The sequence below is a fragment of the Phaseolus vulgaris genome, chromosome 8 (genome assembly GCF_000499845.2).
Source record: "Phaseolus vulgaris cultivar G19833 chromosome 8, P. vulgaris v2.0, whole genome shotgun sequence".
Classification (NCBI taxonomy): domain Eukaryota; kingdom Viridiplantae; phylum Streptophyta; class Magnoliopsida; order Fabales; family Fabaceae; genus Phaseolus; species Phaseolus vulgaris.
The window spans coordinates 3,318,926-3,332,625 of NC_023752.2; the positions used below are offsets into that span (position 1 = coordinate 3,318,926).

Consider the following 13,700-nt stretch of genomic DNA (forward strand, 5'->3'; position numbering starts at 1 on the left):
TTTTTATCCCATATAACCATCTTATAATTATAATTATTTTTAAACAGCGTGTGTATCTGTATTTTTTTATTTTTATTTATATATTTATGTTTAATATTAAAATTCAAATAAATAATGTTATTATTCAAACACTTATATATATATACTATATTTGTATTTATTAAAATAAACTGTAAATTTATATTTTTAATATAAATATGTGAATAGTAATAAGTTATTTGATTTTAAATATTAATTTACATAGAACTTTGTCTTTTAATCAGATTATTGACAAACATCCTAAGTATAATATTGGATCGAAATTCTCTAATTATTTTTAAAAAAATTATGTAATTTAATCACTAATATTAATAAAACTAAATTTTAAATTTTTTACTAATTTAAAAAAAATACATTATTAAAAGTAAGATCAATAATTAATTATATCTATTCTAGTTACAAACGATATATAACCGAAATATTTTTTTTAAAATATAAGGATAACAATAATGAAATATATATTTTAGTTAAAGGAACTTCCATCCACGTTTAAATTTTAAAGTTTTATTTAACTCATTATTTTTAAATAAATAAATGTAGTGTATATTTTTCAAACGATTTCTTTCAAGTTTAATATTATTAACTCTATTATTTTTAGTTTTAAATTTAAATTGTGTGTAACAAAAACAGTTAAATCTCCTTTATAAATGGAGAATATAAAGGTATAGATATTTATTAAGTAATTTCCTATATAATTACTCTCTAGAGTTAGATATACAGAGTTTCAGGATAGTTTTGAGGAATCCTCAGAAAGTGTCAGCTTAATTTATTAAAAAAATGTTAATAAAAAGAGTTAAATACTATAAATTTATTAAATACTAATCTGGTTTAAATAATCATTAATAAAAATAAAAATAAGCAACCTAGTTCTTTATTTTAGTTTCATGTTGGAGCAGTAGGTGGGTAGAAACAAGTAAGTGGCATAGAAGTTGACACATGGGCAAAAAAAGAGTTTGATCCATCCAACACTCCCAAATAAAGTTCAGATGAACCCTACGTGTTTGTCATTCTATGTAGCATTCTCAAAGTTTATCCAATGGCCCATACTTCTGAGACACCCAACTTGGATTAGATGCCCTTGTCACAACAAAAAAATAAAAAAGATGTAGATGTCGTACAAATAACTTTGTGGTGCAAATTAAACCTCATTCTACATTTATACACGTTCAACCAAACTCTCATCACTTCACTCTTATCTGCTGAAAAACAAAGAACTCAACAAAGATGGAAGCATGTTTTCTCTCCCACAATTCCTTCACCATACACACAGATCAACTCATTCCCACTGTCAGAAACGCCTCTCTATCACACCCCAAGCGATCTTCTCAACCTTTTCTCTGTAGAAAAGTTAGAACCCCATTTCCCATATCATGTAAGTTCCTCACCCTAACATCAATTTTCATCCATTTCAAGCATGAGTGTGAATATGCCTATCTAATCACAAGTTATACAATAGTTACTTCAATGATTTCTGTTTGAGATTATACTTTTTCAACCAAATGTTTGATTATTAAACTGAATACGTGATCGATTTGAGTTCATAAAAATTGAACTGGTCATGGTCTTAAGATGCAGTGTTTTTGATCTTGAGAGCTTGTAATCTGATGACAGGTTGCCACATGTCATCGGCATCACCGTTTGATGATGATGAGAAACTTAGGCTGAGTGGAGATTGGCGATCTTTCCGTGCAAAACTGGTGGCGGGAGAGCAATTGCAAAGGCCTGAAGAGATTTGTAAGGTGAATGATCTGGACAGTGTAGTGGATCATCCTCCAGTGATCAGCATTGCTGATAAATGGGCTCACGTAATCCACGAGCCCGAAAAGGGGTGCTTGCTAATTGCGACTGAGAAGCTGGATGGGGTCCATATCTTCGAGCGGACGGTGATCCTTATGCTGGCAACTGGGCCCATTGGGCCGTCTGGGATCATCCTGAATAGACCGTCCCTGATGTCCATCAAGGAGACGAGATCAACGGCGTTGGATGTGAAGGGGACGTTTTCCAACAGTCCCTTGTTCTTTGGGGGACCCTTGGAGGAAGGGCTGTTTCTATTGAGTCCAAAAAAGGGTGAGGGTGGTGATGACGGGGTGGGGAAGAGTGGGGTGTTTGAGGAAGTGATGAAGGGGTTGTATTATGGGACAAAAGAGAGTGTGGGTTGTGCTGCGGAGATGGTCAAGAGGAGTGTGGTTGGGCTTGGTGAGTTTAGGTTCTTTGATGGGTACTGTGGGTGGGAGAGAGAGCAACTCAGAGACGAGATAAGGGCTGGCTATTGGACTGTTGCTGCCTGTAGCCCAACTGTTATTGGGCTTGGGAATGTGGGTAGTGTTGGGCTTTGGGATGAAGTTCTTGGGCTTATGTCCAAAAGAAAGGTCATGTAAAGGTTAAATTCAAATATCAAAGTTATATTTTGTTGAAATTGTCAAATAAGTTGCTTTGTTGAAAGGGGAAATAAGTGTTCTGAAACACAATGAATATGTATTAATGGATTTCAATTGAACCTAATCTAATTCCGCTAGCAAACATTCACTCCATTTACAGACATTCGAAAAGAACTTGCGAATCAAATTATCATCACCTAAACTAATATACTCGTAAATATAAGATACGAATTTATAAATTACATAAATGTATATATTTTTTAAAAAAGATGTTTTTTCATTGTTGATTAAAAATAATAATACTCACGCAGATTAGCTGTATCCGAACCTCATAGCTATTACATATTATAAAACCATTGTCAAAGAATAATACACTTACAAATACATAATCGTATATTGTTTTACATGCCCGGTTAGTGTACGGGTAGCTTACATACATAAATACGAATACATATTTATTGGGGACACCACCCGAAACGTGACAATAGAAGAGTCTGGTATGGTTGGGTTACAGAGTTGGTTGCCCTTGTATTGTAGCGGTTGTTAGTTTTCTCTGCGCTCTGTGTTGAAGAAATGGAGGAAGAACAAAACCGTGGTCGTTTCGATGTTGTAATACTTGGGGCTTCCGGCTTCACAGGCAAATACGTTCTCCGAGAAGCCCTCAAATTTCTCAACACCACATCCTCGCCGCTCAAGTCCATTGCTATCGCGGGCCGAAGCCCGCAAAAGCTTTCCCAGGCCCTGGAGTGGGCCTCCCGGCCCAACCCTCCACTCTCTCTCCCCATCCTTCCTGCCGACACCGCCGACCCTTCCTCTCTCCGCGCCCTCTGCTCCCGCACGCGCCTCCTCCTCAACTGTGTCGGCCCATTCCGCCTCCATGGAGAGCCCGTCGTTGCTGCTTGCGCGGCCGCCGGCTGCGACTACCTCGACATCTCCGGCGAGCCCGAGTTTATGGAGCGTGTCGAGGCTGAGCACCACGACCGCGCGATGGAGAGTGGCGCACTCGTTGTCTCGGCTTGCGGCTTCGACTCCGTGCCCGCGGAGCTTGGCGTGATGTTCAACTCGAGGCAGTGGGTGGAGCCCGCGGCGCCGAACCGCGTGGAGGCTTACGTGGCGCTCGAATCGGAGAAGAGGATTGTGGGAAACTTTGCCACTTACGAATCCGCGGTTCTCGGCGTCGCCAATGCGCACAAGTTGCAGCAACTCAGAAGGTCGCGGCCTAGAAAACCTAGGCCTCAGGTAACACTAACACATCTTGCTCATTTTTTTTTGCTTATTTTTTGTTTTCTTGGATTCAAAAACCACAGAAGGTAATGGATGTGATGAAACTGAATCTGAAAACGAGGGATAGGAAAAGATCTATTGAACTTTAGCAGTAATGAAAGTGATATTAAACAACTTTTATTTGAATTTTAATGTTTGGTTACTCCAAGACTTAAACTAGTTTATTTCCTTGATTTTGTTGGTATACTTGTATAATTTGCTTGAGATGTTTAACTTTTTATTGTTAATTATGAATATGTTATGTATCTTAATCTTTTTAAAAAAAATTTCAGCATCTATAAAATCATGGTAACAATTATTGAATATGTAAACAAATTTAAAATAGTAGCCATCTTGCTGGATGCTATCTCACTACAGTGTTTTTGATTGACCTGCTGCATACCGCTATCTGTAAATGATGTTCTATGGAAATAGTGATTATAGGAATAGATTGTCAGAAAAATAGAAGTGCATTTAGTTATTATATAAATCTGAATTTTCCCCTAGAGTTGTACAAGGTATATATGAATGAGCATTGGACAGTTATTATTTGTAAATGTTGTTTACGATTATTGTTACCTGTGCAAATACTTGTTAACGGGAAATATGCTGTCATCTGAAAGTATGCTTCTTAGTTCTTACATTCATAGTGGATGATATACTGTCATTTTTTTTCTAGGATCATACATACATTATAATTACTTGAGCACACTCTCACCCTTTGTCCCTTCTTCTTTCTTACTTTTGTTGTTTAATTCAATCTACGTCCTTGACTGAGATTAACTTAAACTAATGTTCATTGTATCAACTAACACATTAACTACGTTCCAGTCTTGCTCTTATTTATAATTTTAAAATTGTGTCATTTAATAACTATATTTGTATGGTTGTAGATCCCTGGACCTCCTCCTTCAAAAGGAGAAACTATAGAGAACCAGAAGAAAATTGGCCTTTGGGCAGTGAAGCTACCTTCAGCAGATTCAATTGTAGTTCGAAGAACCCTATCAATTCTAACTGAAAACTCCCATGGTCTCCCTGGGCTGAATGAGAGTTCTGAAATGGCTGAGAAAAGAGAAGCCTTCTGGTCAACTGTTAAGCCAGCTCATTTTGGTGTGAAAATAGGCACAAAATCCTTGTTGGCAATTCTCCGAATCATCATGGTTGGAGTTTTCATTGGTCTTTTAGGAAGCACTAGTTTTGGAAGGTGTCTTCTTTTGAAATTTCCTGAAATATTCAGCCTTGGTTGGTTCAGGAAGAAGGGCCCCTCTGAAGAGGAGGTGGAAAGTGCTTCCTTCAAGATGTGGTTTGTGGGACATGGTTTTAGTGATGCAAGTATTGCTGCTCAGGGAAACACAAAACCTGACATGGAGATTGTAACAAGGGTAATGGGACCTGAAGTTGGATATCTGACCACACCAATAATTCTTATTCAGTGTGCTCTTATTCTTCTCACCCAACGCAACAACCTTCCAAAAGGAGGAGTTTACCCTCCTGGGATTATCTTTGGTCCAACTGATCTCCAGGAAAGACTTCAACAAAATGGAATATCCTTTGATGTCATCTCAAAAAGGAATATTTCTTCTTGATTGTTGATCTTTCATAGAAATGTACTCCTTAAAACTGAACTGTTATAACTGACCGAGGAGAGACTATTTCTTTTGTTGTCAGAGTTGTATGAAGATACTATACTTATATACTAAGATTTGGCTTGATATGCTTTCAATCGTTGAATCGTATTTTATCTGCTATACCTGCTTTTTTACTTTTTGTATTGTGATAGTTCAAATAATGGCCTAATTACGGGAAGCAGAATATAAAAACATATGTATCAAAATATTTTCATTTTACTTTTTAAATGGTGCAATAGTGACATTGGCCAGATTAATGTTGCCTTCATTGAATATGGAATGCGAAATTATTACTAACATGATTTACTTATTTGTAAAATTCCATCAGTGCCATAGTAGAGAAAGCACGACAGACAACTTGAAACCTAGAAAATCCAGAACTCTTGCCCAGACTCTCAAATTCTTTCTCAGTTCTTTCCCTTCCACCAGGAGTAATGAACATAATGTTATCAAGTATTGAAATCATTTTATGTTCATTTGTAGGTTCTGGGTCTTCTGGCAGTATGAAATCCCCAACAATGACCTTCCCCTTTGGTGGCAAAGCTTTGTGACAATTGCTCAGAAGTTCTACAGCTTTTTCATCGGACCAATTATGGCATATAGCCTGGAACAATGTCAGCCAAGTACAACCACCCGCACAAAATAAAATTTGGTTAGCTCTTTATTAGACAGTTGATAGAAAAATATCATTTATAAGTTTAGGTAATATGTTTACTAACCTTAAGCATGATGGCATCACCCTGTGGCACACCTTCAAACATATTCCCTCCAACATGCTCAACCCCTAATGCGAAGCTTGATAAATTTTTATTAATAATCTTATGAAAGTTAAGAAAGCAGAACTAGCCGTTCTTAGTCCTCCAGAAATAAGTAGTTTTGGTAGGGAAATGGATTGTTTGGTTACCTGGAACGGGTGGTGAGTTTTCAATTACATGTGGGAGGTCAAAATTAATTCCCTTAATTGAAGGGTGTTTGGAGATGATCATTTTGAGACACTGTCCAGTTCCACCTCCTACATCAACCAAAGTTGATATTCCCTCATTTCAAGTATTCTTTTCATATGGGTGGTGCAAATATCATCCATTGCGCTGTTAAATACGTGGTTTATTTCAGGATATTTCCCAAAGTATTCGAACTTGGACATTCCATGAACCTTCTTGAAAAGGTCAATCTCAGGATCAATAATCGCTTCCTTAAAATTCACCCTATATTACGACAAAGTCAGCATTTCTAAATCAATAAGAAAATGTTGCAAAAGCTTTTAGGTTACTCCCATTATAAGATTCATGCTTACATTATGAGTGTTAAATCAATTCATTACAATGATTTTTTTAAACCAGAGCATTTCCCATAGTACGCATTTTAGTAACCCCCTCTTTGCACAGTTCAGTCTCGTAATGTAATGTCTAAGCAACATAACTTTTTTATATTTTTTATCTGTAAATAATCTGGTTTTGCCTTAAAATATTAATCTTTTAAACAAGAAGTTATTTTTTCACTCTTAAAATCATCTCCAAGAGTTGCCTGTAGGATTCTTAAGACTAAGAACACATTTTTTTATAATTGTGTCATTAGAACAATCAATGTGGTAACGCTTATATACGCAATTGTTTCTAAGAATTGGGATAAATAGAAGATTAATTTTTAGTTTTTAAAGATTACACTATTTGAGAGAAAAGTTTTTTTATGTTCTTAGATCTACTTAACATTATTAAAATTCATTAAAAAATGAGTTAAGTACCCTGTAATGAAAACAATTTCTTAATTTAAAAACCTCTAAAACAAACTCACTTAAGTTATCAACTCGCTCTTTCACCTATGTCAGTTCCAATGAAAAAGCAGAGTAGTCTCTTAATTTAATTTAAATAACGCACTTAACCAACTTGAACCAAATTACTATAAGAGGTAATTCTTATTTCCAAACAACTCTGGTTTATAAGAGTTTTGTTTTAAGTGAATCATGGCTATTAACTTAAAAATTCAAAGAAATATGGGTTAATTTATACTGATAATTCAATTTATACAAATATATCTTGCAAATGATGATACTACGCGCAATAGAAACACTTACCACACCCCGGATAATGCAGGGTGACACAGAAACGAGGTGAAAGAAGCGAGGTAACCCTCACCACTTACATCACGCACGAAGTATTTACCCGACGGTGACACCCCATAAACTCTCACGCTGCCACCATCTCCATCGCTGCGAGAAGAAACAGCGAGAAGAGAGTAGCTAGCAAGCAATCGCAACAAACGCTCCAGCCTATTGGCCAACTCACAGCGGTGTTGTTGCTGTGTTGGTATTAATAACTTGGAAGCGATTTCAGAGGGTGACATGAACCCACCACTCTCTGCTGAACCTTCCTTAGCAATTATGTCAAACACGTTGAGCTCAATTGCAGCGTTTAGAGCCGCGGGAAACACCACGTTGGAACCCAGCACCATGGCACTGAGGGTGGTTTCAGTGTCCTCTCTTTCCACCACAACATGATTCTCCTTCTCTGAGAAACAGGATCCCATGTTAATTTCGGTTAACTTAGTTTTGTTGTTTTTTCTCTCTGTTTCGGTTTCCTTATTTTACGTGCTGTTTTTATAGCCACTTGTGGGGGTAACGTATAGTTTTTGCTTTCAGCTCTTCGCAAACTCTAATATTTCTAAACGGTGTTAATTAAATAAAATAATATTTTTTAAATTATAATCACGCTTTTACCTTATCGACAAAACCAAAAGTCATATTTAGCCCTAATTTTGAATTTGTTGCCTCTCTCTCCTACCGGAAAACGAAAATCCTTTGGTTGAACTCTGCAACTGCAAATGAGTGCTTGCAAAACCCTCACGTGTTTTTCACTTTCTTCTTCTTCCTCTTCCTCCTTCTTCAAACGAACCTTTATCCTCCCACATCAACGCCTAACTCTCACTCGGAGATGTTCCACGTCAGCCCTAACCGCCGAAGAATCCGAGCTCCAATCTCCGACCATCCACCAGCTCCTCACCAGCCCCGACGGTGTCTCCACGCTCATGAAGATGGACCGCAAGCCTCTTCTCCCTCACCAATCTCATGCGCCTCGCTGGTTCCCCTACCTCGACGCCTTCCGCTCTCAAAACGGCTCCGTTTTGACCAGCGCCGAGGTCGTCGAGGTGCTCGCGCCATGCATCTCCGAGGACCGGTGGCGGAGGTTCGGGAGCGTGGTTCGGAACCGGAGCTACTCCGTCTGCCTTGTCGTCGAAGGGCTCTGCGACTTCGGCAACGTCTCTGCCGCGTTCCGGTCCGCCGACGCGCTTGGCGTTCAGTCTGTCCACGTCGTGACGTGTGACAGCAACAAAAGGTGTTGTTGACATTGTAGAGGTGAAATTTTAGGAGCACTCTCGTTTGACTCTCAGATAGGTTTAGTTTTTCTCTTCAGATTTGATTTATGGAAAAGTAATAATAATTCATAGTAAGTAGCCTTGATTTAAATCAGTAATGCGGGTATGTTAGCATCAAGTTTATAGAGAGTAAACCATCATTTAAGTTCGTCAAAGGATATAGTACTGTTACATTAGTTTAGATAACATTAATCTATCAATAAGTGCAATCTGTCAATAACATCAATCCAAAATTAAAAATTAAAGTGATTATATAATAATTCAACGTATGTTTAGGGGATTACTGTGACAGTAAGTAGTTTAGGATTTTAGGGACTCACACGAAACAACTTGAAGTTTCAGACTTCATTGGAGTTTTCTTAGATTTAGGGACTAATGTGATGGCACTATGTCCTTGTTGGGACTAAAACGATAGTTATTTCTTAGATTATTTTTTGGTCCATGGTCTTGTTAGATATTATGAAAGTGATGTCAATGCATCAAGTTTAGGAAATAAATTAAGGCATTGGTATTATCATAATTATTAATTCTGAATTGTGTTGTTTATTCATTATTGAAATTGCTGGTGTTATTCCTGTTGATTATGGGATGGGTCTTAGGTTATGATTTCGTTATTGTCAAGTATAACTGAAGTTAGGAGACTCTTTTGGTTGAAATGTTTTGTCTGGCTTCCTTGTTGCAGGTATAAGGATAATCGACATGTAAGCATGGGTGCAGAGAAATGGTTGGACATTGAACTTTGGGACTCTACGAAGGAATGCTTTAAAATGTTAAAATCACGTGGTTATCGAATTGCCACAACTCATGTGGGAATGGATGCGGTATGATTTGTTTATACTATATTTTATTGCCTATATTGTGCAGCCTGTAATCATAGTATATATTGGGGCCTTGCATTCATTTGTTGACGAGTATTTCCTTTTCTTTGTTTGTGTTACTAACATTTTTCTTGTTGTGTACAGGTTTCTATTCATGACTTAGACTGGTCACACCCAACTGCAATCGTGGTTGGAAATGAAAATAGGTTAATTCCTGCCTTTTCTTGATGTGCTATACTTAATTTTATAAACCATTGGATATAGAAAATTCCGTGTAATACTTTAGACAATGCAAATGTGAGCCCAATGTACTGTCATTTGTTCTTGTTTACTGAATATTGTCAGGGAGTAGTCAGGGGATCACCAACAGTCTTGACTTTGAAAGAAAATGTTAAATAGTTGTTAAATAGGTTCTACCTTCTGGCTCAGGTTTTATATGTATTTAACAATGATTATGTTCTTGTTGCAGGGGTATTAGTGATGAGGCATTGGAGTTGTCAGATTTGCACTGTAGTATTCCAATGGCAGGAATGGTGGACTCTTTCAATGTTTCAGTTGCTGCAGGAATCCTCATGCATCACGCTGTTTGTGATAGAATATCTCGCATGGTAATGTTTTTAGTTATGTACTTTTTGTTGTGATCAATAAAGACTCGTATATTTGAATCTTATATCTGGATTTTGTCATTTTAATGTTGATTTTGCGGTGAATACTTATGGCAAATCTTTATTCTTTATTCTCTCCATCTGAAGAATTGAAGAGCACACTTGATTTTGATTTTGTCTAAATTCAATGAATTGAAAAAACTGCTACTCAGTTTTGTACTTCTACTAAATATGATTAATCTTAAAGACCGATAGATGAATTTATTTAAGTTTATCCTGGATTTTTTTTGTTTTAAAGAAATTGATAAAAGAGAGTGAAAGTACAATTGTAAAAATGGGGTTGAGGGGCAACCGGGTATCCTAAACTAAAAGAAAATAGTGAGCCAAAAAGGTTCATAAAATACATGAAAAAAAACTGCTTAGCATAGCACATAAACACAATTGGTTTTGCCTGCAAATAAAGAACTATCAAGATCTATTGTTCAAACAAGTTTTTATGTCATATCAAAGTTTGCTGCATGCCTTGCGACATCTTAGGGGCTGAATTTTCCACAACTTAAGCAGGGCAATCATGGTGATCTGACCGTAGAAGAATGTCAGATTCTACTTGCAGAGTTTTCACTGCGCCATAGCAAGAGTTCGATTAGTATTGTTGAGGATTATGCAACGCGTAAAGCAGCAACATTGACATAACCGCAACAACAGGAAGAAGAACTTCTTCTGAATGTGTGCTTGGCTGCTTGCTTGTCCTCGATAAGGAGAGCAACCAGAGACTAGATTGTTCTGATTGAGTCCGACAAAGTAGCTTAAGCTGAAACATGGTGTTGAAGTCTCGCAGATAACAATGGAGACCTTACCAACTGCCTAGCTTCTATTTAAGAGTATTGATTATTTCCTCAACCAATTTACATAGATAAGGTGAATGATGCATCCTAATTGTGATTGTATTTTCTTTATGTCAATTTTATCGGGCATTACCATGTCTAATGGATTATTTGGACGAGAAAGTAGAAAATGAAAAGTTAATTTTTTTACCTCTTAGTTTTGGCTTTAAGTAAAATCTATGCATTCTTCTCACCCGTTTTTATGTCTTTTCAACTCCATCTTAGACATCCCAATAATTACTTATGGTTGTAGTTACTTCTCTTAATCACTTCTCACTCTTCTTTTTCAAACTTTTTTCACCTATAACAACATAACTTTTTTATGTTTAACTATGCCAACACTATCCATATTGTTTGATTCTCTAGGATAACCAATTTGAAAGGTTCATTGAAAAGAATTTGAATTTACCTTGAATTGGGATAGCTGCTTTCTTGTTAATCATGCATTCTTTTTTCAATACGTTCTCTCATTAGGTAAAATTCTTGCGGGTTTCACTGGATATTTGTTTTACTATATGAGAATCACCCACACGAGGAAGAAAAAAATGTACCAGAGAATCACTTAAACTGCTAATTTTTTGAATGACGTCTCTACAACTTATTGAATTGCACTGAAAAATATTTTGGTCCACTCAATAAAAAGAGCTTTACACTATCACTAAAAGGTTGCTAAACCGTTATAAGAATGCTATTTTTTAAAGTGTCGTCATCAGTCAAACTCTTGGTGTATTTTCACACGAACTCCCAGTTCCTTTCGCCAATGAAAAATTGGACGGCAAGACAGTTGGAGGAATGAGTGCACTTGCTACATAACACTGCAAGGGACTCATTGTTGGGATCATTTTGCAGGGATACGTTACAGCAGTTTGACCAAACAATAATTCTAGGCCATATATTGAACTTCCCTTCTTCCCAACTCTGTTCAACTTTTGTATTGTAAACTACAGAATAATAGTTACTAACATTTGATTTTCTACTTAATTTACAATTGTATTTCTAAAACAATACCATGTAGTTAAAATCATGATAACTTCGTTTTAAGATCAAATTAAAAGAATTTTCAATTCTAGTATTGAGATCGTCTAGTACAAGAAGGATGCTAAATTTTACTCTTCTATAAATAAGAAAAAAATAAAAATTTGAATTTTATTTTCTATATTTTTTTATAAACCAATTTACAAAATTATTATTATTTTTTCTTTATTTTTTTACAAACCAAGTACGCGACGAACTAAGATAGTGCATAAAAAATAAATGTTCGATCATACTCTTTTTTTTTTTATGTTAAAACATAAAAAATTAGGAAATGGAATAAAAATGTTTGACCTTCATATTAATTAGACGAATATGAATAACTTAGGATTATGTAGTATAAGAGTGGACTTATATTTTAATGATTATATAGAGCTATTTGTTTTCTTTTTGACACAACAATAAATGTGAAATATGTAATTTAAAAAAAAAGTTATTAATAAGTTACTTAGCATGCATGAGATAGCGTAATTCAAAGAAAAGGTTTAAACAAACAGATCCTAGGAAAAAAGAAAATAGTTTAAAGACCATAACCGTTAAAACCGTCTCAAAATTCAAAACTGTTAAAACTGTGAGAATTGCATGGCACAACATATAAAGCTCTATCTCCAAATTCAGCATTTTGTTTTCATTTTCATGTTTTGATTCTCTTTGGGTTGCAATGGATGAAAGTGAACAAGAAATGGGCATCAAAGTGTACAATGCAGCGGCACCACCCCAGGAAGGAGGAACAAGCAAGAACCCTCAGCAGAACAAGCGTCGTGCGATGGTGGCAAAGGGTGTCCAGAAAACCCTATCCAAAACCTCTCTCCTTGGCAACTTCCTTCCCACCGGCACTCTCCTTTCCTTCGAAATGGTGCTACCCTCCATCTACAAGAACGGACAGTGCACCCACATGCACACCCTCATGATCAACTTCCTCCTTCTTGTCTGCGCCCTCTCCTGCTTCTTCTTCCACTTCACAGATAGTTTCCACGGCCCCGACGGGACCCTCTACTACGGCTTCGTCACCACGCGCGGCCTCTCCGTCTTCAAGCCTTCGCTCCCCGCCGTGCCTGTGCCGCGCGACGACAAGTTCAAGGTGGGGTTCACCGACTTCGTCCACGCCGTCATGTCCGTCATGATCTTCGTTGCCATTGCTGTTTCCGATCACAGGGTCACCAACTGTTTGTTCCCAGGGCGCGAGAAGGACTTGGAGCAGGTTAGGGAGAGTTTTCCTCTCATGGTGGGACTCGTTTGCAGTGGCTTGTTCCTCGTCTTTCCCACTTCTAGACATGGGATTGGTTGCATGTCTGGCTAGTTCCTTCTCTATGTTTATTTGTTTCTTTTAAGATTTATTGTCTGTTATGTTTCTTGAAGAAATATTAGGGTTTTAATGTACGATGTATGATTCTCTTCATAATATCTGATGTACGATCCTCTTAGTAATGACATTAATATAACTTGCTCAACAGTGTATGTTCTTCTCAATCATATTGAAAATGTTTTTGCTTTTTTTCTGTGCATAAACAAAATTGGGATGCATGTAGTATAATACTTAGTGTCATCCATTTTATTAAAAGAAAGTTGCAAAAGTCATGAAGTGTTCTTGAAAAATGATATATTGTTTCAAAAGGAGAATCAGATAAAAATATTGAAAAAGATAAAGTCAATACCATAAAGAATTGCATCAACCATTATGATA

At 36.7% G+C, this 13,700-nt stretch overlaps 4 protein-coding genes and 1 pseudogene across 5 annotated transcripts; 4 read left to right on the forward strand and 1 right to left on the reverse strand.

The window, feature by feature from the left end:
- Positions 1-1,045: 1,045 nt before the first annotated feature.
- LOC137824127 (uncharacterized) lies at positions 1,046-2,455 on the forward strand. The gene is made up of 2 exons (XM_068629587.1): positions 1,046-1,411; positions 1,651-2,455. The coding sequence occupies exons 1-2, from the start codon at positions 1,264-1,266 to the stop codon at positions 2,415-2,417; spliced, it is 915 nt and encodes a 304-aa protein (XP_068485688.1). The 5' UTR covers positions 1,046-1,263; the 3' UTR covers positions 2,418-2,455.
- A 292-nt stretch (positions 2,456-2,747) lies between these two features.
- Positions 2,748-5,403, forward strand: LOC137823891 (probable mitochondrial saccharopine dehydrogenase-like oxidoreductase At5g39410). The gene is made up of 2 exons (XM_068629208.1): positions 2,748-3,656; positions 4,574-5,403. The coding sequence occupies exons 1-2, from the start codon at positions 2,991-2,993 to the stop codon at positions 5,264-5,266; spliced, it is 1,359 nt and encodes a 452-aa protein (XP_068485309.1). The 5' UTR covers positions 2,748-2,990; the 3' UTR covers positions 5,267-5,403.
- A 101-nt stretch (positions 5,404-5,504) lies between these two features.
- Positions 5,505-7,859, reverse strand: LOC137823892 (isoliquiritigenin 2'-O-methyltransferase-like; annotated as a pseudogene).
- Positions 7,860-8,030: 171 nt separating this feature from the next.
- On the forward strand, positions 8,031-11,141 carry LOC137823893 (uncharacterized). 2 transcript variants are annotated; one of them, XM_068629210.1, is made up of 5 exons: positions 8,031-8,637; positions 9,360-9,498; positions 9,640-9,701; positions 9,965-10,103; positions 10,638-11,141. In XM_068629210.1, exons 1-5 carry the CDS (start codon positions 8,126-8,128, stop codon positions 10,791-10,793), a joined length of 1,008 nt encoding a protein of 335 aa, XP_068485311.1. In that variant the 5' UTR covers positions 8,031-8,125; the 3' UTR covers positions 10,794-11,141. The 2 variants fall into 2 exon arrangements, with proteins under 2 accessions (XP_068485311.1, XP_068485310.1); XM_068629209.1 differs by having other exon boundaries at positions 8,047-8,637; positions 10,665-11,141.
- Positions 11,142-12,584: 1,443 nt separating this feature from the next.
- LOC137826670 (protein DMP9-like) lies at positions 12,585-13,344 on the forward strand. Its single transcript, XM_068632737.1, has one exon. It carries the CDS (start codon positions 12,678-12,680, stop codon positions 13,314-13,316), a length of 639 nt encoding a protein of 212 aa, XP_068488838.1. The 5' UTR covers positions 12,585-12,677; the 3' UTR covers positions 13,317-13,344.
- The last annotated feature ends 356 nt before the right edge of the window (positions 13,345-13,700 follow it).